General features: G+C 43.8%; 1 protein-coding gene across 1 annotated transcript in view; it reads right to left on the bottom strand.

Moving 5' to 3' along the window:
* NFATC4 (nuclear factor of activated T cells 4) overlaps window positions 1-26973 on the bottom strand; it is a 124221-nt gene that overhangs the window by 32156 nt on the left and 65092 nt on the right. The window contains exons 2-3 of the mRNA XM_077466895.1: window positions 21353-22445; window positions 6513-6675 (exon numbers count right to left, since the gene is read on the bottom strand). Coding sequence (XP_077323021.1) covers window positions 6513-6675; window positions 21353-22445 — 1256 coding nt within the window. The remainder of the gene's footprint in view (window positions 1-6512; window positions 6676-21352; window positions 22446-26973) is intronic.

The raw sequence follows: 26973 nt of genomic DNA, 5'->3' as shown, positions 1-26973 counted from the left end.
TGCCATAAAAAGTGTATGGGCACCCGGGTATATATCAATGCAAAAAAAGTTTTAAAAACAATTATTTTTTAAGGAACAGTGATTTTAATAATGCTTAAAGTAAAACAATAAAAATGAAATATACCTTTAAATATTGTGCCGTGGGCCCCCCTTAGTCTGCATGTAAAGTAGCTTTCCGATGTTTATTACAATACCGCAGCAAAATGATACTGATAAGCCCCCTGCCCACAGACCCCCACAACTACCGGGCAAAGGTTGTGGAGATGAAGCCCTTGTCCCTATTAACATGGGGACAAGATGCTTTGGGGTGGACCCAAAAGCACCCTCCCTATGTTGAGGGCAAGCAGCCTGGTATGGTTCAGGGGGGGGGGTGCTCACACATCTTCCCCTTTCCTGGCTTGCTATGGCTGCTTGCTTGGATAAGGGTCTGGTATGGATGTTGAGGGGACCCCGCGCCATTTTTTGTGTGTGGGGTTCCCCTTAAAATCCATACCAGACCTGAAGAATCTGGTATGGATTTGGGGGGGGGACTCAACACCATTTTTGTTTTTACATTTTGGTGCAGGGTACCCCTTAACCTTAATTAACTGCCTTATATATAATACACTGCCTGCACTGACTGAATATAGAGTCTACACTGAATATCTAGTCTACACTAAATGCAGCGTATATATATTACATATATATATATATATATATATATATATATATATATATATATATATATATATATATACATACATATATATATACATACATATATATATATATATATATATATATATATATATATATATATATATATATATATATATATATATATATATATATATATATATATATATATATATATATATATACATACACACATATATATATATATATATATATATATATATATATATATACATATATATAAGTAAAAGAAAGTAGAAGAAATGTGGAAACTGACACTGAATCTTCTTTTAGGTTATTTATTTGAACAGAGTTTTTCAATAAGGGTAGAGGGTTAGTAGCGAGTTCAGGTACTTTACACTGCAAAAAATAAAGGAAGTCCTTATAGAAAATCCAGAGAATAAAGACCGTTTCACAACTGGATTTCACAACCCACGGATAGACCTCCTCTCACTAGGCCTAGCAGCCGGTAGGGTGCTCGACAAAGTCTCTGCCACAGACCTGTGATGTATACTTGAGCGTTACTGAGGGATGTCGACAAGTTTAAAGAGCTAATATATGGTACCAATATCTCTCGGCCAATCCGGCGATACCGTATGAGTGTTGATCCAGGTAGCGTCCTTCAACCTAGCCTCCAGGCTCCTTCAGAGAAGCCAGCCTTGTGCACGGCCTTCTCCTGAAGAGTCCTCCCCTGGGGTTTTCCAGTTGCTGGGCCTCTCCCTTCAGATGAGACGGCACTGGACCACCTTTGGATCAATAGGCCCCGAAATCCATTCAGGCCTGTCCCTGCAGTTGCGTTGCCTCGGGCCAGCCCCGAGACTTGGAATGCATGGTTCCGCACCCCACGCCAGGAGGGCCATGGGGTTGGGTCAGGAGGACCACCAGAACCAAACAGACCGTAAATAAGCTCCGGAACCCCGAAACATGTGATGTCGGCACCTTAAATACCATCCCCCAGAATGCACAGCAGGAGTACACTCCCACTTGGCTGGTTCCGAGGGAACAGTGGCATTCAATAAACCCAGCTAGACTGCGTTTCCAACTTTGCCGGCAGTGACAGCGACACCTGCAGCCAAGGAGAACCCAGTGCAAACCAGCTAGACTGGTACTGAAAAATTAGCAAATTAGCCTCAAAACCCAACTGTGGTTTCAGGAAAATGAACTTTGAAAAAAAATCTAGCTCAATCTATCTCCGTCCACAGTCACACACTATACACGGCTGCTATGTAAGCAGCCTTATATAGTGTGGGGTATGGACTTAGTCCCCCTGAACCATGATTGCCCAAAGGCAGGTCAGGTGCATGCTTTGGCCAATCAGACATCAATGCACTGCAATTTCGCAGAGCATTATGGGGTGTTCTGCAGCGCTCAAATTTGCCGCAAAAACCCCACAATATTCGCTGTTTGGCAAACGGGCAAACACCAGAGATCATCCCTACCCAGCTACATCACTAACCTAGTTTCAAAAATACCAAACAAATTTTCTTATTTGTTGCTCCTAAGACTTCCTGCACTCTAGCTCCTTGTCACCGCACACCATACTCATCTTCAGGACTTCTCCTGAGCCTCACCCATCCTTCGGAATTCCCTACCCCTATCTGTCCGACTATCTTCAACACTTTTAGGCGATCCCTGAAAACTTTTCTCTTCAGAGAAGCCTATCCTGCCTCCACCTAACAACTGTACTTTCATTTTCTTCATCAGTTCATCACCCACAGTTATTATCTTTTGTATCACTTGACCCTCCCTTCTAGATTGTAAGCTTTAACAGCAGGGCCCTCTGATTCCTCCTGTATTGAATTGTATTGTAACTGTACTGTTTGCCCTAACATTGACAAACGCTGCTCAAACTGATGGCGCTATATAAATCCTATATAATAATAATGCAGTCTGCCTAGAAACCCCTACTCCTCCACACCGACACCCACCCATCAACACATTTTGATATTTGCATAACGCCTCCCAAAAGCCGTCTCTGCCATCTTTACACAATTTGTCAACATTCTTCCCAAAGTGGTTACATATTATTTTATGGTTTCCGCAGAGACTGCAAACAGTGTGTCGACTTGTTTATAGAAACCTCTACTGAGAGAATATAAGGGTTGCCATGCCTGACTTCTGCTGTGGAAAATGCTAGTTACCTGGCTGTCCTGCTGATCCAATAACGTCTATACTTTCTAGATCACCGATCTAGAACAAGATCAGATGTTATTATTTTTTTTTCAAAGGGCAGGTTCAAACCAAATGCAGTCCATTGCTTTTTTATTCTGCATCAAAAACACAGTTTAACATGGATTCTAATGGCCCTAGTTGATACCAGTGCAGTGATTTCCAATGCAGTCAACAAAAGTAGAACATGTTACATTTTTTGCTGTATGGAACCCATCTGGAATGCAGCAAAAGTGATCAAAAATCCACCGAAATGCATATGTCCTCACTTGAGATTTAAAAAAGAGGGGTAAGAAATGCACCGGAATGCATCAAAAACGCATAAAAAAGGCACCAGAATGCGTTAGAAACACGCACACAGAAATGCATCGGAAATGCAGAACTTATTGCGTGAACCAGCCCTAATTTCTCTTGCTACTGGGTCAGAAACTCAGAAGCCGGAGACAGTCAAGAAGCAAGCATTCTCCAAAGTAGTTTAGCAATGGTGGCCTACATATATCTCTCAGTACAGACTACTTTTCCATTCACGCCATATTCATTGGCTTGGTTTTTATTTATTCTGATAGCAGATTTGCACAAGGCTGCATAGGATCTGATAAGATCTGTCCAGAGGGCTCAACGCTTCTCCATGCCTGGACACTGTAAGCAACTTTTGTATTACACTGTAATATTTGGACACTGATGTCAACTAAGTAAATCTTTGCCTCAAGAGATATTTCAATGATGGCAGATTCCATAAATAGACAGCTGATTTACACAAAGTAATATTTGTCAGATTCTGGTTTCTTTTCAAACTGCCAATAAGTTTCAGACAAATCTTCTGTATTTTAAAAGTCTCTGTAACCTGATTGGGAATTTGCAAAGTAAATGCAGACTAGGGTGAAATGACTCCTTTAGTAAACCAAGCCTCGGGAAATGTACAGATACAGGAAGACACGGAACATCAGTGAGAGATCCTTTAGCCTAAGGAAGACAGCCAGCGTGGGAAAGCTGAGAGGACAGGAAAACAGCTGGGAAACATCTAGTCACCCAATGAGCTCTACAGAGCTACAGCCTGTCCCCTAACCACAGTACTAGCTGGGCCCTCTGGATATGTGACGCAAGTTTACTTCTATGGTTTTACCATACTGCAAACTATTCACAGCTACTGAAAGGGAATATATAATCCCCTTTTTTCCATTTTGCTTATCCTTGGGACTAGAAAATACATTTTTATTTATTTATTTTATTTTATTTTTTTCTAGTCAGGCAAATATCAATATCCCATTTAAAATGTGTGTGATCCTTTCTCCAGGTGGAGCTTTAAGATCATTTCACATGTTTTTCTGGATCTCCTTTGTTGTAAGAAGCCAGCTATTTACAGAACCCAGTAGCTCAAGCATAAATACATACACACAAGTGGTTCTCATGCCTTCTTCATGCTCAGGTACCAGGTAAGAAGTTGTTTTGGCAACATAGAACTGTCATCCAGTGGGGATTTAACCACTTCGCGCCCAGGCCAATTCTGACATTTCTCTCCTACATGTAAAATTCATAATTTTTTTGCTAGAAAATTACATAGAACCCCCAAACATTATATATGTTTTTTAGCAAAGACCCTAGAGAATACAATGGCGGTCGTTTTTTCAAACACCTTTTTTCAGAAAAAAAACAGTTTCATGCTTTAAAAAAAAAAAACAGTAAAGTTAGCCTAATTTTTTTGCATAATGTGAAAGAGGAAGATACACCAAGTAAATAGATACCCAACATGTCACGCTTCAAAATTGCACGTGCTCGTGGAATGGCACCAAACGTTGGTATTTAAAAATCTCCATAGGCTACGCTTTAAATTTTTTTACTGGTTACATGGTTTGGGTTACAGAGGAGGTCTAGGGCTAGAATTATTGCTCTCACTCTAACGTTAGCGGCGACACCTCACATGTGTGGTTTGAGCACCGTTTTCATATGTGGGCGCTTTTAATTATTTATTTTTTATTGTTAATTTTATTTTTATTTTTTTAGTTTGACACTTAAAAAAAAATGGATTACTTTTATTCCTATTACAAGGAATGTAAACATCCCTTGTAATAGGAATATGGCACGATCGGACCTATTTACAGTGAGATATGGGGTCAATAAGACCCCATATCTCACCTCTAGGCTGGGAAGCCTAAAATAATAATAAAAAAAAAACGATCCTGGCTTCCCAGCCAAAACGTCGCCATTAATTTGAATGCAGAGGCCCGGCGTGACGTCATAACATCGCGCCCGGCCTCGAACGATCATAGAGACTCCGGGGACGATCTGGTCCGCCGGAAATCTCTATGGTAACTTCCGGGGGCCGGCGGATCCTGTGACCGACTCACTGATGGAAGCGGTGAGTCTGTACAAGCACCGGAGGGCGGCGGGAGGGGGGGGGCGTCCCCTCCCGCCTTCCATAAGAACGTTCAAGCGGCGGAACAGCCGCTATGATCGTTCTTATGGTGCAGGGAATCACCGGCTGAAAACGCTGATATCTGAATGAGGTCTGTGGCCTCAGGCATCATTCAGATATACCGCCACAAAGCCCATGACATCAATAGACGTAGTATGGGCGCCAAGTGGTTAAACATTGCATAGATGATTCGATTTTCTTTTCTACCACCACAGATGAACGAAAAGAAAATCACTTGATTCCACTGCTGGCAGAGGGGGGTGTGGGGGAGCCTTCCCCGTCGACATAACACAATGATTACTGTTAGCAGATATAGCTGTTGACACGAATTGCATGTATAAAATACGACAGGCTGGTTGTAACCAAGTCGATCGATTGATCAACGTGGATACAATCAGCCTGCTCACACAGGGATCGATTTCTGGCTGCTCTCTGCCGAACTGGCTGAATATCAATCTATGTATGGCCAGCTTTAGAAAGATGAGACCCAGATTCACGTGGTTTCACTCTTCCACCCTAATATAATTGCAGGGATGAAACCGCAATGCATGGTGGGGGACACAGGCAGCACGCTCTTCTAGAAGAGCTTGGTAAAGGCCGCCGCGCTGGAACAGGTAAAAGGGACAGGCCAATGAAAAGGTAATGTATGTATACTACGACTTCTATTGCGGGAAACTTTTAGCTGGATTTTTGTAGAGCCTGATAGGGTCATTTTAATACTTAAATAAATATGATCTTTTTTTCTCTTTAGGCATTAAGCAGTATGTATTGTATTCCTTTCGTTGTCTTTTTTTCCAATCTTCTAGATTACTTGATTATGTAAAGGATTGTTTAGATTTAGAATGCTGTTTGCACTTTATCTTTGCTTTGTTAATCGTCCAACATAGTTCTGAATTTGAAATTGCCATTTTTGTACAGTTATTTTATTTTGTTTTGATGCATTATACCTTCCTTTTCGAGCCTCATGCTTTGGTGCCTATTCTACAGTGTTCACTCCAAATGAGGAAGATTGGAGGAAATGGTTTCAATATTTCATGTGCCATCAAGCATGACACAGCACTATTACACAACATATAGTAAACGCATACTTTGAAAAGCACAGACTTTAAAAGTTCACATAGCTTTGCATAATATGTACGGTACATTATGTACAGACATATTCCTGCCAATTTATGCAATCAAAAGACAGCTTTATTAATTATATACTCTTACAATAGTAAAAGAGAGTAAATTGCTTGTATTATGTAACTCTTACCTTGACAACAGGATGTCCCCCTGGTGAAGCTTTCACAGCCCCTCTGCTCCCTTCTGTTTCATAATGGGCTCGATGATGGGTTCTTGGTTGGACTTCTATTCTCAATTCCAATCCTTCAAACTGGTTGGGCAGTGGCCAGTCCAGAGGTGGCAGAGAGGATGACCTGAATAAAAGTCACATGTTCATGCATTTGAATTTCGATGCCATCAAATTAAAAAAAGGGCCAAGCACTATGCACATAAAGGAGTGTGAACAATTTACTCCGATTTCAATACAGAATACAAAAGGATTTTGTAGATAATGGCACATTGTTGGAAGGATTGGCAACCCTCAAAGTGTGTGTAGAAATGTTTTTCTTTTTTCGGTTTTGGGAAGGATGGGCAGGGTTAAACCCCCTGTCATGTAATTGCTGTCTGAGTCCTGTTGTAGAGATTTCCCCTCACCTTCTGTTCAGGAGATGCAAATTTGAAGTGAGAGGAAAGCTCTACAAAGCCATGGAAACAAATCTCTCATAGACAGTTGTCTCCAGAAAAGGTCCCCATTGAAGATGTCCCCTCACCTCCTATTCTGGTGACATCTTTGGAGTCAGTGGTCTCAATGACAAATAGAAAGGGAGAAGCTCCCCAGCAGATTCTACCCAAAAATGTTTGGTCTAACATTTTTCACATACATGTTAAAATCAACATTTTTTTTGTTCGAACATTTCTAAGAACTCCCAAACGTTATATTGTTTTTGAAAGCAAAGACCCTGGAGAATAAAATATTAGTTATTGTAATTTTTTATGCTGCAAGATACTTGTGCAGCCATTTTTAAAATCAAAATATTCAGAATAAAATGCACTTTAATTAATTTTATTGTAAACAAACACAATTTAATAGCCAATTTACCATATTTTTGTAAAATATAACAGATAATGTTACCCTGAGTAAAAAAATATATGTAACATTTCACGCTTTGAAATTGCACATGCCCATGGAATGGTGACAAAATACGGTAAATTTAATTATCCATAAGCAACGCTTTAAAAGACTTCTCATCTTACCAGTTTAGAGTCTTTTGCGGTGATACCTCGCTTGTGTGATGCGATCATCGTTTACATATGCGTGCGGGACCTATGTATGCATTCACATTTGAGTGAGCACAGGGGGAATGGGGCGCTTTACTTTTTTTTGTATAATTTATATTACTTACATTTTTTTTAAATGTCTCCTTAAATTTTTGGGGGGATAAGCTTCATTGCAATCACAAGGGATATATTGATTAACCGCTTCCGGACCGCCCACCGCATATATACAGTGGTGTGAAAAAGTGTTTGCCCCCTTCCTCATTTCCTGTTCCTTTGCATGTTTGTCACACTTAAGTGTTTCGGAAAAACATCAAACCAATTTAAACAATAGTCAAGGACAACACAAGTAAACACAAAATGCAATTTGTAAATGAAGGTGTTTATTATTAAAGGTGAAAAAAAATCCAAACCATCATGGCCCTGTGTGAAAAAGTGATTGCCCCCCTTGTTAAAACATACTATAACTGTGGTTGTCCACACCTGAGTTCAATTTCTCTAGCCACACCCAGGCCTGATTATTGCCACACCTGTTCACAATCAAGGCATCACTTAAATAGGAGCTGCTTGACACAGTAAGGTCCACCAGAAGATCCTTAAAAGCTACACATCATGCCGAGACCCAAAGAAATTCAGGAACAATTGAGAAAGAAAGTAATTGAGATCTATCAGTCTGGAAAGGGTTATAAAGTCATTTCAAAAGCTTTGGGAATCCAGCGAACCACAGTGAGAGCCATTATCCACAAATGGCGAAGACATGGAACAGTGGTGAACCTTCCCAGGAGTGGCCGGCCGCCCAAAATTACCCCAAGAGCGCAGCGACGACTCATCCAAGAGGTCACAAAAGACCCCACAACAACGTCCAAGGAACTGCAGGCCTCACTTGCCTCAGTTAAGGTCAGCGTTCATGCCTCCACCATCAGGAAAAGACTGGGCAAAAATGGCCTGCATGGCAGAGTTCCAAGGAGAAAACCACTGCTGAGCAAAAAGAACATCAAAGCTCGTCTCAATTTCTCCACAACACATCTTGATGATCCCCAAGACTTTTGGGACAACATTCTGTGGACCGATGAGACAAAAGTGGAACTCTTTGGAAGGTGTGTGTCCAAGTATATCTGGCGTAGAAGGAACACTGCATTTCATAAAAAGAACATTATACCAACAGTAAAATATGGTGGTGGTAGTGTGATGGTCTGGGGCTGTTTTGCTGCTTCAGGACCTGGAAGACTTGCCGTGATAAAAGGAACTATGAATTCTGCTGTCTACCAAGAGATCCTGAAGGAGAATGTCCGACCATCTGTTCATGTACTCAAGCTGAAACGAACTTGGGTTCTGCAGCAGGACAATGATCCTAAACACACCAGCAAGTCCACCACCGAATGGCTGAAGAAAAACAAAATGAAGACTTTGGAGTGGCCTAGCCAAAGTCCTGACCTGAATCCTATTGAGATGTTGTGGTATGACCTTAAAAAGGCCGTTCATGCTCGAAAACCCTCTAATGTAACTGAATTAGGACAATTCTGCAAAGATGAGTGGGCCAAAATTCCTCCAGGACGCTGTAAAAGCCTCATTGCACGTTATCGCAAACGCTTGGTTGCAGTTGTTGCTGCTAAGGGTGGCCCAACCAGTTATTAAGTTTAGGGGGCAATCACTTTTTCACACAGGGCCATGATGGTTTGGATTTTTTTTCACCTTTAATAATAAACACCTTCATTTACAAATTGCATTTTGTGTTTACTTGTGTTGTCCTTGACTATTGTTTAAATTGGTTTGATGTTCCGAAACACTTAAGTGTGACAAACATGCAAAGGAACAGGAAATGAGGAAGGGGGCAAACACTTTTTCACACCACTGTACTGTGGCAGGGTGGCCTGGGAAAATCATGCACCTGTATGTTATTTTGTGCACACCGGAGCCCCGCTCCCACTGTGATTGGACACAGTGGGAGCCAATACTAAATTGATGAAGAAATTACATTTTTTTTTTATTTTATTATTGCGTATGTTTTATAGCAGAAAGTAAAAAATATTGTTGTTTTTTTTTCAACATTTTCCCTCTTTTTTTGTTTATAGCGCAAAAAATAAAAACCTGCAGAGCTGATAAAATACCACCAAAAGAAAGCTCTGTTTGTGGGAATAAAATGACATAAATCTCTCTGGGTATAGCGTTATACAAACCCCACAATTGTCGCAAAAAATGGCCTGGTCAGGAAGGGGGCAAAACCTTCAAAAGCTGAAGTGGTTAATAATGTTGCAATTGTTGCAAAAGCATGAAAAACACTACATGTCAGAAAAAAAAACAAGAACAGAATCACTGAGTTGGAAAAAGGATCACCCCCCCCCCCTTCATTATGTTAATATTTTGTTGGACCACCTTTTGCTTTACTTACAGCCTTTAGTCTGTTGGGACATGTCTCTACTAACTTTGCACATCTAGGACTTGCAATATTTGCCCACTCTTCTTTGCAGAACTGCTCAAATTCAGTTACATTTGATGGTGGTTTAAGTCTGGGCTCTGACTAAGCCATGCAAGGACATTCACCTTTTTCTCCTTCAACCAACTGTGTGGTCATTTTTGCTGTGTGCATTGGATCATTGTCATGTTGGAAGGTAAACCTTCTTCCCATTGACAACTGGGTATTTTTCCCCATCCATTTTCCATTCCCCCATAACAGGATATTACCACTTCGATGGTTTACTGTAGGAATAATGTTATTTGGATGTATTGGATCTCCAACAGACATATTGTTTAGTGTTGAGGCCAAATAATTAAATTTTAGTCTCATGTGACCATAACACTTTTTTCCACATGGCCTCAGAATCTTCAAGGTGCGTTTAAGGTGGTCAGATGACACTAAAATGTAACTAATTGCCCTCAACACCAAACGATTTGTCTGGCGCAAATCCAATACAGCTCACCATCCAAATAACATCATTCCTACAGCAAAGCATGGAGGTGGTAATATCCTGTTATGGGGGTGTTTCTCTGCAGCAGGGACTGGGGCACTTGTCAGGATAGAAGAAAAATTAATGGTGCAGTGATTTTGCACAGTGCAGCCCAGATCCTCCTTTTCTCAGGTCCCTTGCGGGACCCTTCTGGCCCCTCCCTCCTGTCAAGTTCCCCCACAGCAAGCAGCTTGCTATGGGGGCACCCGAGCCCAGCCACTGCTCTGTGTGTCCATTCATGGTACTCCGCTGCTGTCTCAGCCAATGAGGAGAGAGAGAGAGTCCTGGCCAGCCAAGACTCTCCTGCAACATCACTGAATCGAGATGGAGCTCCAGTAATTAATAGGTTGGGGGGGGGCTGCTGCACACAGATGGTGTTTTAACTTAATGCATAGAATGCGTTAAGATAAAAAACCTTCTGCCTCTAGAACCACTTTAAACCCCATTGAAAATCTGTGGAATGACTTGAAGACTACAATCCACAAACTGTCACCATCAAATTTAACTGCAGTTGAGCAGTTCTGCAAAGGAGAGTGGGCAAATATTCCAAAGTCTAGATGTGCAAAGTTAGTAGAGTCATATCCCAACAGATTAAAGGCTGTAATTAAAGCAAAATGTGATCCAACAAAATAATGCCATAAGGGGGTAATCCTTTTTCCAACTCAATGATTCTATTTTTATTTTTTTTATTTTTTCATGTTGGTGTTATATCTTTCACTTAGATAAGTTGCACAGAGTAAATACAGCTGGATAAAACAAAATCAGTGTCTGTCTTTTAGGCTGCAAAGCAACAAAATGTGATTATTTTAAAGGAAGGGTGATTATTTTCTATACCCAGTATACATAAACATATTTCAAAATAACATGTTGCATTAACGTTCATCCTATGTAGACATAAAGGAACAGGGAAACAAAATAGCTTGTAACTCATTTTAAAGTGGACCTGTATACTTTTGTTAAATTGGAGGGAACCTTTAGGATAACAATATTTGAGCTACAACAATTAAATTGTTTTTTGAGAGACGGTTAACAGGTTTTTCTACTCTGTGGCTGCATTCAGAAGAAAATTAACTGTAAGGCTTTGTACACCTTTTGTACACCTTTTGTTTGGAGGGTTCTTGAATGCATTTAACTGATTTTAACTCAAAGTTCACATCCCCACCAAGTTGCACTCAACTTCATAGCGCTTTATAATGTTCTTAGCCGCTGCAAAATACCAGGTGTTAAAGGGACCATTACATCATCCCCTCTGTAATGTGACAGTGTTCAGGCTGAGCAATTATCTGGTAGGCTTGAGCACTGCATCATGGAAGGAGGTAGCATGATCCCCCCATACCCAAAAGCAGTGGCAAAGAAAAAAGAGAGGGCAGCAGAGAAGCAGTAAAGGTGAGTATGGCTGGGCGTGGCTACCGTCAAGATGGCCAGACGTGCTTGAGAGGAGCTCTGCCAGCTTCCCTAATCGACCTGCTGCAGCATGCTGATATCCTGCTGACATCTTGTGAATGTAGAACCCTTGAGTTTAGGCAGGGAGCTCCTCACAAATATGCTTGCCAGGAGTAGTTATCCTGGTTAATTGATAGAGATCTACCACTAGGTGGCCGGGTACTTTGTGGTACTAGATATGAGAAGGGCAACCCAAGGTCAGGTTATGGGTATGTGGGGTGTCTCAGCCAATGGGCATGGGTTTTCTCGAATCCCTTGGCCTGCTTGGAGAGCCTATATATACGGATGGAGTCAGGTGATCTGTGTTTGGTGGCACCTGGACATCTGTTTGGGTGGACGCGTGTCGAATGCCCCCGCTGCTAGGCCGGAGATTGGACCTAACCTGGGGGCGTCTGGCTGCTAGGCTGTGTGAGGGCCTATCCAGTAGCAAGGGAGCAGCACAGGGTTGGGATTGCAGCTTGCAGTCCAACCAGAAGTGACGGTAGAAATGGCCAGAGACTGCGACTACAGGAAATTAACAGAGACTGCGGCTGCCACTACAGGGAATGACCAGAGACTGCGACTACAGGAAATGACCAGAGACTGCAACTACAGAAAATGACCAGAGACTGCGACTACAGGAAATGACCAGAGACTGCAACTACAGGGAATGACCAGAGACTGCGACTACAGGAAATGACCAGAGACTGCGACTACAGGAAATGACCAGAGACTGCAACTACAGGGAATGACCAGAGACTGCAACTACAGAAAATGACCAGAGACTGCGACTACAGGAAATGACCAGAGACTGCAACTACAGAAAATGACCAGAGACTGCAGCTGCAACTACAGAGGATTACAAGAGACTGCGGCTACAACTACAGAAAAGGATTATTGGGCCAGTGATATTGCGCAGCGAGTAGTGCCACATGCAATATTAAACAAGAACAAGAAAAAAATCCCCTTCCTTGTATTGCTGGATGTGTAGGTGAGTGGTCACACAAAAAATTCTGTTGTAAAGAGCTTTGGTTCTATGCTTTTCTATCAGCTCTGTGTAAGAACTTTATCCTCAACAGGGCTTCTCTTTTCCCGACCCCAGTGTGTCTTCAGGTTTTCCCTGCCCTCCCTCTAGGCCATTGCTCCTACAGTGGAGGAGGGGGGTTTTGGGCCACTGGTGGGTTTCCTTCTGGTTGTGACATGTGTAAACATCTACACACATTTGTGCCACTGGAGGTCTCCAGAGTGTGAACTTAAAGGCGTCTGTACCCTTGCATGTATTGGAATGTTGATCACGCTGCTATAATATCTAAATATGGTTTCTTCTTGCACATACCTCTGAAGAAGGAGGCAACTTAGCACTCTGAAACGCGTTGGATGCAAGAGATCATAAACTGTATTGTAAATCTTTTTATATATATGACAGTGTATAAATTCTTAGATATGTTCAAACATTCCTTGTTTTTATACATAAATATAATTTTTGTTTATAGATTTTCTAAATAAATGCTTTTGAACCATTAATACACTTTACCAAAATCCTTTGCAACAATATAGTGCCTTAAAAGTCCACCACACAGGGGATTTTTTCTTGTTCAGGAAATGACCAAGGCCTGTGGCTGCGGCTAAAGGGAATGACTAGAGACCGCGACTGCGACTACAGGAAATGACCAGAGACTGCGGCTGCGACTACAGGTTATGACCAGAGACTGCGGCTGCGACTACAGAAAATGACCAGAGACTGCGACTGCGACTACAGGAAATGACCAGAGACTGTGGCTGCGACTACAGGGAATAACGAAAGACTGTGGTTTGTTGTGGAAATTTTATGAAGATGTATTCTAATATGTATTGTCACAAACAAACAATAAGAAAACAATAAGAACGGGAGACTACAGGGAATGACCAGAGACTGCGGCAGCACCTATAGAAAATGACCAGAGACTGCGGCTGCGACTACAGGGAATAACGAAAGACTGTGGCTTGTTGTGGAAATTTTATGAAGATGTATTCTAATATGTATTGTCATAAGTGTCTCCCAGTGTTAGTACTCCCGCAACCCGCTCTAAAGAGCTGACTAGGGCAGACTGGCGCTGGTTGAGATCCGTTTGGTAGTGGAAAGCTCCTTGGGGATGTAGAGAAGTGTTTGTGGAGTGGGGACATGTCCGCCAGCTAAAGGCCCCTGTGCGATGCACAGAATGATCGTCTGGTTGGGGTGTGTTCACTCTGCAAAGACATTATCGGTTGAGCGGATGTGCACTTGTGTCGCCCCTGTATGCCTGATCAACATGCTTGCGGCGCCATGAGCATACACCTGTAGATAATCTCTCATCCACAAACACAGTAGGATAGTCCGGGTATGCATTGTTCTCTGAACAATGCAGAATAAGGATTCACAAACAAACAATAAGAACGGGAGACTACAGGGAATGACCAGAGACTGCGGCTGCGACTACAGGAACTGACCAGAGACTCCGGCTGCAACTACAGGAAATGACCAGAGACTGCAGCTGCGACTACAGGAAATGACCAGAGACTGCGGCTGCAACTACAGGGAATGACCAGAGACTGCGGCTGCAACTACAGGGAATGACCAGAGACTGCAGCTGCGACTACAGGGAATGACCAGAGACTGCGGCTGCGGCTGCAGCTACCGGGGGCAGGGCTCTAAGTGGTCCATAACGGGGCTCTCAGATGTACAGGGGAGGCACTCTCAGCGCTCCCTCTCTGCTCTGAGCCTCCAAGCACATAGTGTGGAGCAGGGCAGGGTCAGAGCATCAATGGAGCTCCAGGCCCTGCCCCTCTCTGCTGACAGAGCCTCCCTCAGCCCAACAGTCCAGGCCGGCGCACTTCCGGTGGTCAGATGGTGTAACAGCAGGCTCGGGGAGCACACAACAGCGTGTGTGAGTCAGTGCCTGTCGAGTGCGGTGATGTAGTTCAAGCACACATAACGTTACTATTTCTGCACTAATTATCTGGGGGGGGGGGGTGTTTCAACCCCCAACCCCCCCCCCCCCCCCTCCTTAGCTACATCCCTGTGCCTTATTACCAGGGACCACAGTGAGTAACTGAAGCAAGTACTGGAGCAGTATTCTCACCAACTGGGAATCAAGCCAGTGGCCCAGCCAGTGGAAGTGATGCTTGCAGAGCAGCCTTCTGTGTCAAGCTAGGGACCGAGCGGGCCAGCGTGAGTGAAGCTTGAGAGGTATCTAGGGACCCAGCAGAGAAGAAGGGCTGAGGCTTGAGGAAGATACCGCTATAAAGATTGGAAGAGCTCAAGGGATTCGAAGTTAGCCAATCAGAGATTCTAGTGAAAGACCAGGAACTCAATGGTGAAGAACTGCAAAGGAGAAGTTGTAGTGAAGCTGATGGAATTGTTACGTTGAGTTAGGAACGGTTAAAGACTGTTTCCATAGGAGACAGCATTCCTGCACGTGCAGATGTGGCCCCTTGCTGGGGCCTTTCCCTACACAGCTGTCCTATTGAAGTTTCGGAGTCTGCTAATTGAGATTGCAACTATCTAAGGGTGTCCTGGCCCTGACCCTCTTTCCCCCAAAAATACAAAAAGGACTATTAAGAGAAATAAAACCTCTTTTACATTCAAGAAATGTCTGGCACCCAATGACTTTCACCATTTTTGCACCCACTGTGCCTCACAACCCACTACATACAGAAGGATTTAATCTACCCCCGGCCCTAGACTAGGTTCTCATCAGACCAAAGGACGCCTGGGACCTTGCTACATGAACATTATGAGCAAATAGAACCTTTCACTTTTCCTGAATGGGCCAGGTTACAGGTTCCCTTTAAGGTACACTTCTCATAGTATGATATCTTTATCCTTGCTTCTAGTAAACCTGTGCCCAGATCATGCTCAATAAAGCATTTACACATTTGGAACAAACAGTAAAATCACTTTAAAACAAGTCTTAAATATTCTCTGTATCCTCAAGCATTGTGGAAAAATGTATTTTCAAAGTTCACAACACAGTTAGGCCGCGTACACACGGGCGGACTGTTCGCCCAACCTTGTCCGCTGAACAGTGTTTGGGCGGACAGTCCGCTCGTGTGTGGGGCTTCAGCGGACAGTTTCAGCGGACAGTTGGCCGAACAAGGTCTTACGGAAATTCCGAAAAACTGTCCGCTGAAACAAGGTTTCAGCGGACTGTTCGCTCGTGTGTAGGCTTGTTCGGCCAACTAAGTCTCGCGCATGCTCAGAAAGGATTTCCACGTCGGAAGGTTGCATTGCAGTGTATTGGACGTCGACATTTTCGATCCGTCGTGCGTGCCGAAACGTCATCGCGCACGGTTTCAGCAAACTGTTCGTCCGTCGTGTGTGGCCATGTCCGTCCATGCTAAGTTTGAGCGGACTGTTTGCCGAAACTGTTGGACGGACAAAGTTGGGCGAACAGTCCGCGCGTGTGTACGCGGCCTTATTGAAATTTTGACCCTTGGCAGCCTGTCAACCCTGGTTTATCTTTTTGTCCTAGTGCTGGGCTGCATGTAGGCAACCTATATAGGTGAATGGAAACTTATTGGCAGTAAGACTTACCCACACAGTTGAGTTTGACAGGTACGCAAGGATGGTTGCAGACATGTGATAACCAGATTAGATGCTGTTACAGTGTGGCCCCCCACTATGCTGAATCACGTATGTATATGCTATAGCACAAGCCAATCAGCGGGTCCAGGCCAATGATTTATGGCTGGCACCTGCTGATCTACAGAGCGAATGACAGAACAGAGATCTGTGTTGATAAACATCACAGAACTCTATACAGACAGCAGCGATGTGCCGTTTTTTTTTTCTCCCTGCAAAGACAGGCACATTGCTTATTAACCAGTTCCCAACTGGTGCACGCCGATGTACGTCCGCAGAATGGCACGGGCAGGTATATTGGCATACAGGTATGTCCATTTTGTCGCAGTCAGAATAATTTTGCACAAACCAATCAATAATCGCTTACTGTGATTTTTTTTACCAAAAATATGTAGAAGAATACGTATCGGCCTAAACTGAGGGAAAAAAACATTTTGTTTGGGAACCACGACCGCGCAATCGTCAGTTAAAGCGATGCAGTGCCGAATCGCAAAAAGTGGTCTGGACTTAAGCCAGCAAAATGGTCCGGTCTGAAAGTGGTTAAAGGAACACATACTACACACAGTGAACATTGTTAGGCACACAGTTAACCCTTTGATTGCCCCTAGATGTTATCCCCTTCCCAGCCAGTATCATTAGTACAGCGATAGTGTATAATATTAGCACAGATCACTGTATTAGTGTAACTGGAGATGTCATTGCCATTTAGTCGGTTCCCACAAAGTGTCAGTGTCAGATTTCCCGCTGCATTATCACAGTCCCAGGATAAGTTGATTATCACTGCCATTACTACCATAGTATATATAGAAAATAAAAAAAATACAAATTCCAGTATTGTATCCCATGGTTTGTAGAAGCTATAACTTTCCCAAAAAACAATTAATATTCACTTATTGGGGTTTGTTTTTTATTAAAAAAAACATGTAGCAGATCACATTTTGGCTTAAATTTATTTAATTTAATTTATTTCATTTTTTTTGGATGTTTTATCGCAGAAAGTAAAAAAAACATTGCTTTTTTTAATATTTTTTTTATTTTTTTTGGTTTATATAATAAAAATTAAAAAACCCAGTGGTGATCAAATACCACCAAAAAAAGTTATATTTATGTGAAAGAAAATTATATAGATTTTAATTGGGTATAGCGTTGCATGACATTGCAAAAAAATGGCCTGGTCACGAAGGGGGTAAAATCTTCCAGAGGTCAATTAAACATGTGAATTGCAAATGATGATTTTTTCTAAAATCTGTGTTTTTGTATGGTAAGGTCATAAATAAGATTGGGTAACGATCACCAATTGGCTTCTACAAAATGAATAGCATACTGACTTATGCTAGTTGCATGTACAAGTCATGTAAAGTAGTATTGAGAGGAGCAGCTGCAGAATATTAGTTCCAGCTCCAAGCTCTGGAGTTCAGCCCATTTAGATTTCAGCTCTGCTCTAACTTCAACACAGCTCCTGCTCTGCTCCAGCCGAGGAGTTTATCTAAAAATACAACCTCTGCTCTGTCAACCGTGATCTGAACTTTAAAAACATTCAGTTGTATGGATGACAACTGTAATGATGTGCGAATCTGTGCACTGAAGCGGTGTGCTTAATGTAAAATTTAAGCCAAAATTGTTCTGTTATTTATTTTTGAACACAATGCACAGAATACCCGATCACAGGGGTGATGTAAAATTCACAGGGGTCCAATTTTCTTCCAACAGAGCAGTGGCGGCTGGTGTTTAAAATTTTTGGGGGAGCGCAAACAAACTGTAAAATTAGGAAAAAAAAAAAATCAATTGCAGCCTCACTGTGCCCATGAAATGTAGACACTGTGCCATCAAACGCAGCCACTGCGCCATCAAATGCAGCCACTGTGCCCATCAAATGCTGCCACTGTCCCCATCAATTGCCGCCACTGTGCCTATTAAACGCAGCCACTGTGCCCATCAAACGTAGCCACTGTGCCATCAAACACAGCCACTGTGCCATCAAACGTTCCTACTGTGCCCATCGAATCCTGCCACTGTGCCCCCCCACCCCCCATCTGCCCAGCACTTACCCTGTCTCGGTGGGACAGCGGGTGAACTGCGAGCGGCAAGCATGGTTCTTGCTGTTTACCTCAGGTGCTTAAGAACCCCGAAAAGGATCCGGGAGCCTTAACAGGGGTTGGCAGTGGTGGCCATGGATAGATTCATGCAATGCATGGATCTATCTATTGGTGATAGAGGTGGTGGCTGTTAGCCCTTATGGACGTGCCGCCACTGCAACAGAGGTCCGAATTGCATGTTTGTGTTATCAGTCAGATTTTCACATCACAGCCTCCGAGTCCTCTTATGTGGGGTACACACTATGAGTATGCAATTTTAGTATAGCGACCTCCCTGCTGAGCTATTATGTTCTGACAGAGGGACTGCCACCTCACTGGAACACACCCATCAGTGCTGGCAGCCCTCCATTGCTGTCCTGGGTCTCCCTCATTACTGTCCTGAGTCCCCCCCCATTACTGTCCTGAGCTCCCCCTTAACTGTCCTGAGCCTCCCCATTACTGTCCTTAAGTCCCTCCTTAAATGTCCTCATTCCCTTCTATTACTGTCCTTGGCTCTCCCTATTACTGTCCTGAGCCCCCCATATTGTCCTCAGTTCCCCATTACTGTCCTGAGCTCCCCCTTAACTGTCCTGAGCCCTTCCCATTACAGTCCTCAGCCCCTCCAATTACTGTCCTCAGTCCCCCCCCAGTACTGTCCTGAGCTCCCCCCTTAACTGTCCTGAGGTCCATTATTGTCCTGAATTCCCCTCTTATCTGTCCCAAGTACCCCATTACTGTCCTCAGTCTCCCCATTAATGTCCTCAGTTCCCTTATTACTGTCCTGAGGTCCCCACTTAATTGTCCTCAGTCCCCTCATTATGGTCCTCAGTGTAGTGAAGGGGGCCTAAGCTCCCCCCTAATCTTTCCTCAGCCCCCTTTCACATTGTGCCCTCCTTCCTGTCCTGCCTTACACAGATAGAGAGGAGGGCGAGAGGCACAGCATGTCTGGCTAGAAGGTGGGAGCTACAAGCTGGAGATTGGTTGCTAGGACCGCCCTGCATCCTAGCAACCAATCACCTGCTTGTTAACTTTGGCAGCCCCCACCTTCCATACAGAGCTGTCCTGCCACTCATTGTCGGCTTTGTGAGAACAAGAATGACAGCAAAGGCTGTGATTGCTCTGGACAGAACTGCAACTAAATGGCAGGTCCGTGGCAGTCAGGATAGGACATTGACTCGGGCCAGATCTGGACCGCGGTCCACCATTTAGTGATGCCTGCCCGATCTGTTTTTTTTTTACTACTGACTGTGTCCCCATTGGAGAGGTTTCACTTCCTGTACCAGAAATGTTACAAAAAGTGAGAGCAAATCTAAAAGATAAAGGAAGGTAACCCCACTTACTTTTTGGGTGTCCCCTCATTTCTTTCCAGCGACAAGGCTTACAATGGCAAATAGCCACAGTTATTTTCCTCATGGGGGGGAACATGCAACAATAAATATCCGACAGAGGCTGTAACCTCCTCTGGCATATTTAAAACCAGAAACATAAAAATAAAAAATAACGTAGACACTGACTAATGCTGCGTACACACGTATCAGACTATCCGGCGGACTTAGTCTGGCGGACAAACCGCCGGACTGTCCGGGGGACTTTCTGAACGAGCTACCTGCCCACACACGGTACTTTTGCGGCAGACTAGATTATCCACCGTACTTTTGAAATGAACGGACTCACCTACACACACAGAGGAAAGTCCATTTTGAACGCGTCTCCAGGTAGCCAGGACTAGCGAAAGGAAGTGTCCCTGGCCCCGTCACCTGGTATGGAGTTAAAGGGGAAGCCCTACGCCGAAAAAACAGCATGGGGGTCCCCTTCTAGGTCCATATCAGACCCTTATCCGAGCACGCTACCCGGCCAGTCAGGAAAGGGGGTGGGGACAAGCGAGCCACAGGTGAATGGGTAGGGGTACATTGTACCCCATACTCATTAACATAGGGTGGGGGGCCGGTATCCGGGGGCTTATTAAAGGGGGCTCCCAGATTCCGATAAGCCCCCCTGAGCTAGACCCCGACAACCAACGGCCAGGGTTGTCGGGAGGAGGCCCTTGTCCTCATCAACATGGGGACAAGGTGCTTTGGGGTGGGGGGGCCGCGTGGCCCCCCTTCCGCAAAGCCTCCCCCCATGTTGAGGGCACGCGGCCTGGTACGGCTCAGGAGGGGGGGGGGTGCTCGATCGTCCCCACCCCCTTTACTGAATGGCCGGGTAGCGCGCTTGGATAAGGGTCTGATATGGACCTAGAGGGGGACCGCCATGCCGTTTTTTCGGCGTAGGGCTTCCCCTTTAACTCCATACCAGGTGACGGGGCCAGCGACGCCTCTTTTGCTGGTCCCGGCTACCTGGAGCCACACTCAAAATGAGCGGACTTTTCTCCGGGCGGGAGAAGTCCGTTCATTTCAAAAGTACGGCGGACTAGCACACACACGGCCGTATTGTCCGCCGAAATGCGAGTTTTGGGTGAAAAAAGTCAGCCGGAGCCCACACACGGGGGGAATTGTCCGGCGGACTTTTCCACTGGATTGTTTGATCGTGTGTACACATCATAAGCCTAACAAACACAATTTTCTTTATGTTCAGATATATTTTAGGTTATTTCTTTCTTTCTTTTAACAATGTAGAGTGCCAGTTTATCATCTTATTTTTGTATACATGATGATGTGATGTACATATATATATTTAAATAAAGACATTTCCATTAACTAAACACAGGGAAAAAAAAGATGTATTTAGCCATTACCTGAATATTGGACTTTGTCCTCCAACTCTTGCTTTGGACCAGGCCAAGGCTGAAGGCACGGCTAGATAATCCATCCCCACATTATCTTTTCTGTTTTGAGTGAACATTGCAGTACTCTCATCATTTGCACATACAGATGAGCCTGAAGAAAAGGCTTTACCAGGGCTTGCGGACTCCTCAGACCTAACAGGGGCCACTGTCTGCTCTGCTGAGGTTCTTCTGGCCTTTTGTGGAATGTTATCACCTCTCTCAAGAGAGGTTAATGTTGTTTGTTGGTTGTGTTCAGTGGGCTTAGGGGAAGCTTCTGGTTCCGATGAGAGGTTATCATCCCCTAAGCTTCCTCTGCGAGAATGGGATGGAGAAGGGGAGCTGGTTTGGCGCACACCGTCATCATTTGAATTTGAATACCTTCTTTTACCACAGGGAGATGTAGGTCTTGAAACCTGGCCAGAATGGTATGGTGTTAGCAACTCTTCACGGGATGAAGAAGGAGCACCTGAAATAGGACCAGCTGGCCAAAATTCATCATTGTGACCACCCCAAGGTTTTGGTGAGCCCCTAGGAGAGCCCAGTGGAGAAGCAAGCGTAAATCGTGAGGCTGCTTCATTAAGCTCTCTTTCAACTTCTTCACACATTTGTCCAAGAGAATCACAAGAAGAAGCCTCAGAGGAAAGAAAACTCCATGAAGAATGGCTGCTTGCTGGACTGGGGCTTAGAAATGAGTCCCTATAACAAAATGGATCTGGTGGGAGGAACAATTGGTCCCGGTGTGGTCTCTCATCCCAAATATCATTCCTATTTGACTCTTCTTGTTCTCCATCACTGTTTGAAGGCGAATCACTTGTAATGCGTATACTTGGACATTCAAGGAAACGTGATCCACCAAGAGGAATGAATCTGGATGGTTGGCTGATAAATGTCCCATTTAGATCATTATCTGAGGCACGTCTTGGAGGAGGTGAATGCATGCCTGCCCTTGTTATACAACCCATTCCATTACCTGCTCCTCCAGTGACGCTGCTAGAGGGTGGATTTAGAGTCAATGTGTCTGTGGTCACATCTTTGCATATAGAAGGATCATCAGATTCCAGATCTGCAGTGAAAGGGCAAAAATAGAATGTTAGAGTACCAAATAAACCAGAAGTGTACAGTTTATTGCTTTAAAGATGGACTAAAAATGCAAACATTTTGGTCTGAGCTTTATTTGATCCATGTGGTTTTGTTGTGACCGTTTTCTTACATATTGGAAAATATTTGTAAGATATACTGTATATAATAAAGCCAACACTTTTCTTAAGACTGGGTTATTGCACACGGCACTGTGTGCATTATAACAATCTCTGCTATTTCCTGGCTAAAAACTGTTAAAAACCAATATAATTTGCACTATTATGCTAAGAAAATGTGCCTCAAGTTTCAGATAGTATATTTGGTTTTAGAGCATGGGCATAACGAACTCCACCCAAAAGGGGAAGTTAAGCTTTATGTTCTCTTCCCTCCCGCCACTCCCATATTTGGTACGTAATTTTTTTGGGGAGGGGCAGCTGATACCTGTGAAAATTAGGTACCCGCTCCCACCCCCAAAAAAAATTACTAGGTGATCCAAGCGGAAATTCTTCTTCCCCCCTCCCTCCCAGCAGTCTTCTGGGACACATCACAGGTCCCAGAAGACTACACCACCATTTACAAAGTGCAGACTGAACAACTGCTTTCACCTTGTGGCCTGCGGCACTGTTGGGGATATTGCTCATAACTGCCTGTCCCACTGGCCACCAGGGCATTGCTCTTTAAAACCCTAGTCCGCACTATTCCAGAATTGGTACAGCAATTTTACTAGGTAGCTAGTGTCACTGTTGACAGCCCCTACTAAATTCTCATAGAAAATGCACTCCAAATAGCTTTGACTAAGGCTGATCATAGATGGAGCAAACTTTCCTGCAACCACTTGATTCCCACACCAACACTGACAGTGTTGACAGGGGAATCCCTCACACCAAGCCATTGAGTTCTCCTAGCAGGGGGCAAGGAAGCAGCCCCGGCCAGGAGAACACAGTGATTATTGCTAGAGGCTATAACAGCTGCTGGCCAAGTTGTACCCAAGTTGAATGAGCGATCAACTTGGGTACACTCAACCTGTCCATACATGGTTGAAATTTTGGCTGGTTCAGTAGGACCGTCTATGGAACCGTCAATGGCTGGCTTAAAAGCAGTGTCCAGGTAGATACTGGGGCAGGAAGTGAGAGAGAATCAGGACAATAAATATGACCGAATCCTTTCCCACTTTTTTTTTTGTTTTGGCTAGGGTACCACTTTAAATAATTCCATTTGTCATAATTTCAGAATAAACAGAAGCATTTGCAGACACCTTACACATCTTATTACTGAAACATTGACATGTCTTGTTATTTTCAATCCTGAAAGCTACTATTATATGCAGCACTACAAAGGAGCCTGTGTTCTATATAAACTGTGATTTATAAACTATGATTTACAATTCTTTCACAAGTGACCAAAAATAGTCTGTTAGGCTTAATTTCATGGAAGCATAAGAACAACATATATCTCAAGTTGACGGCAGAGGAAGTCATGCTAGCCATACACAGAGAAGATCAATCCATTCCCCTATCCATGCTAAAACAGCACCTAGGGATGAATTTCCAGTGCTGGTTTCCTATATACAGTGGCGCTGCAAAACAGTGACTGCAACTGATAGGGTGCAGTCACTGTTCAGTTGATAATTTTCCACCCAGCCGAGTTGATTTTTAAATTGACTATTTGTTGAATCGGAGTGTGCATTCAGGGCCATCCATGTCTCAGGCTATGAGCCATCTATGGCCAGTTTTAAGGACAACACCATCTAATCAGAAATCACTTTTTATTTTACAAGTCTTTTTTCCTTCCGACTCTGAGACATAAGAAAAGGGGATTAGATCACACTAGACAGGAAACTCCGTTTTTAAAAAGCTTCTGTAACTGATTGGAGGGGATGCAATAAAATATGTATACATAGTACTGACATGTGCAGGATTTAGTGCATTGGGGGTTATTTACGAAAGGCAAATCCACTTTGTACTACAAGTGCACTTTAAGTGCAGTCGCTCTAAATCTAAGGGGTAGATCTGAAATAAGGGGAAGCTCTTCTGAGTTTATCATCCAATCATGTGCAAGCTAAAATGCTGTTTTTTATTTTCCTTGCATGTCCCCCTCAGATCTACAGCGACTTTACTTCTAAGGTCACTTTCAGCGCACTTGTAGTGCAAAGTGGATTTGCCTTTAGTAAATAACCCCCACAGTTACCCATGAAATTGTGTGATTGTTTCTTAAAGGGCCACTTATTGATTTTTTTAAATTTAAAGCGCGAAGGTGTCCCTGGGTTTATCTGCCTTTAACTTTGACTCAAATCCATTATATTGGGTATATAAAAGAATCACCTCCCTTTAAAATAATCACACTTTGTTACTTTGCAGCCTGAAATAAAGACAGACACAGTTTTTTGTTTTATCCAGCTGTATTTGCTCTATTTAAAACATAAGTCCACAACAAATTTATCCTGGAGATAGTTTGCTTCAGTTGCACTATCAGGGACTGAAATGCTCCAGGAAAGCTCTTTTCATGCTGAGCTAGCCAATATGACTACAACTGATCACTGTATGTGTGTAGATATATATATATATATATATATATATATATATATATATATATATATATATATATATATATATATACTGTATAAACAGTGCTCGGCATAAATGAGTACACCCCAACAGATTTGTCAGAAAACCTTTACTTTCCTTTCAGAATCAACATTTTCTATGTGACACTATACCACAAAATACTCCCATGTGGGCCATTGATTGCAACCAAGATTTGATGATTTGCACACACAAAAAAGTATTTTTACTAACAAATTCATTCAACCCCATGTTGCAAAAATGAATACACCCCAATTAAAGCCTTAGGAGCAAAGTCAAATTTTAGACAGCAAGTCTAATTATTCATTAAACAGATGTCCAGCAGACTTCCGGGTATCGGGCACGAGTGTTCATTGCCCGCGGCTCGGTCCCACTGTGATTTTACACAGCAGGAGCTGATCAGTGGGTTCCGCGGAACAAAATGTCTGCCGGCACCCGCTGATCGTTCTGTACACAGGCAGAAAGGCAATCTCTCTATGTAAACAAGGCAGATTGCCGCCCTGTCAGTACATAAGGCATGGATCCTGTGTTTCTTGAAAGCAGGAATGCTGAACCATGCATTCCACTAGTAAAACACCTCCTCCACTACACTGAAACATTAGCTAGGCACACATTTAACCCTTTGATCACCCCTGATGTTAACCCCTTCCCTGCCAGCATCATTAGTACAGTGACATATGCATATTTTTAGCACTGATCACTGTATTAGTGTCACTGGTTCCCAAAAAAGTGTCAGTTAGTGTCCAATCCTCAATATCGCATTCCTGATTTAAGTCACTGATCACCACCATTACTAGTAAAATAAAAAATAAATAATATAGTTTGTAGACGTTATAACTTTTTGAGCAAACCAATCAACATATTTTTATTTTCCCAATAAGCATCACAGTCCCAGCATGCCCCGGGACTAGTCCCAGCATGCCCTGGGACTCTGACGTCATAAGGGGCGGGGACACCGGGTGACATCACCCAGTGACCACGCCCCATGCCTGTATAAGTCATTGCGTACCTGGCACCTGGAGGGAGAGAGCGTTGTGTCAACATCAGAAGCAGAGAAGAGGAATCAAGACCATGGAGAAGACCGGGCCACCGCTAGCAAAAGAGTGGCAAAAGAGCAGAAGATAGCGGAGGAGCCTGGCAGAAGAACCGGAGAGCTAGAGAAGAACCCAAGAACTGGAGAAGAGGCCAGAGAGCAGGAGAAGAACTGGACACTGGGAGAAGAGGACGGAGAGCGGAGAAGTCAGAAGAAGACCCCCGAAGTCGGAAGAAGACTGCCTAATAAATTACTTTTAAAACCTATCTAGTGCGTTAATGGGTAGGGGTACGATGTACCCCATATTCATTCACATAGGGTGGGGGGCCAGGGTCTGGGGCCCCCCTTATTAAAGGGGGCTCCCGGGCTCCTATCAGCCCCCCGCCAGGAGACCCAGACAACCAACGGCCAGGGTTATCGGAAAGAGGCCCTTGTCTTCATCGACATGAGGACAAGGTGCTTTGGGGTGGGGGGGCACAGGGTGCCCCCCTTCTCCAAAGCACCCACCCCCCATGTTGAGGGCATGCGGCCTGGTATGGTTCAGGAAGGGGGGGGGGCGCTCGCTCGTCCTCACCCCCTTTTCTGACCGGCCAGGCTGCGTGCTCGGATAGGGGTCTGGTATGGATTTTTGGGGGACCCCCACGCTGTTTTATCGGCGTAGGGGTTCCCCTTAAAATAAATACCAGACCTAAGGGCCTGGTTTTCCCCTGGTGGGGAACCCATGCCGGTTTTTATTATTAGCGAGGCGACTTTTCCTGTAAAGTTGCTTCAATATAGATGGAGATCCGACTTGGAGGCAACTTCCATTGAATTCTATGGGTACAAGTCGGATTGAAGTAGTACAGGAACCTTTTCTGAAGTCGGAGCGACTGCAATAGTGTACATTAACAGGGATC

This window comes from Lithobates pipiens, unplaced genomic scaffold (genome assembly GCF_037356315.1).
Source record: "Lithobates pipiens isolate NorthernLeopardFrog02 unplaced genomic scaffold, aLitPip1_a1.2 Scaffold_4, whole genome shotgun sequence".
NCBI classification, from domain to species: domain Eukaryota; kingdom Metazoa; phylum Chordata; class Amphibia; order Anura; family Ranidae; genus Lithobates; species Lithobates pipiens.
This window is presented reverse-complemented; position numbering and strand designations above follow the sequence as displayed.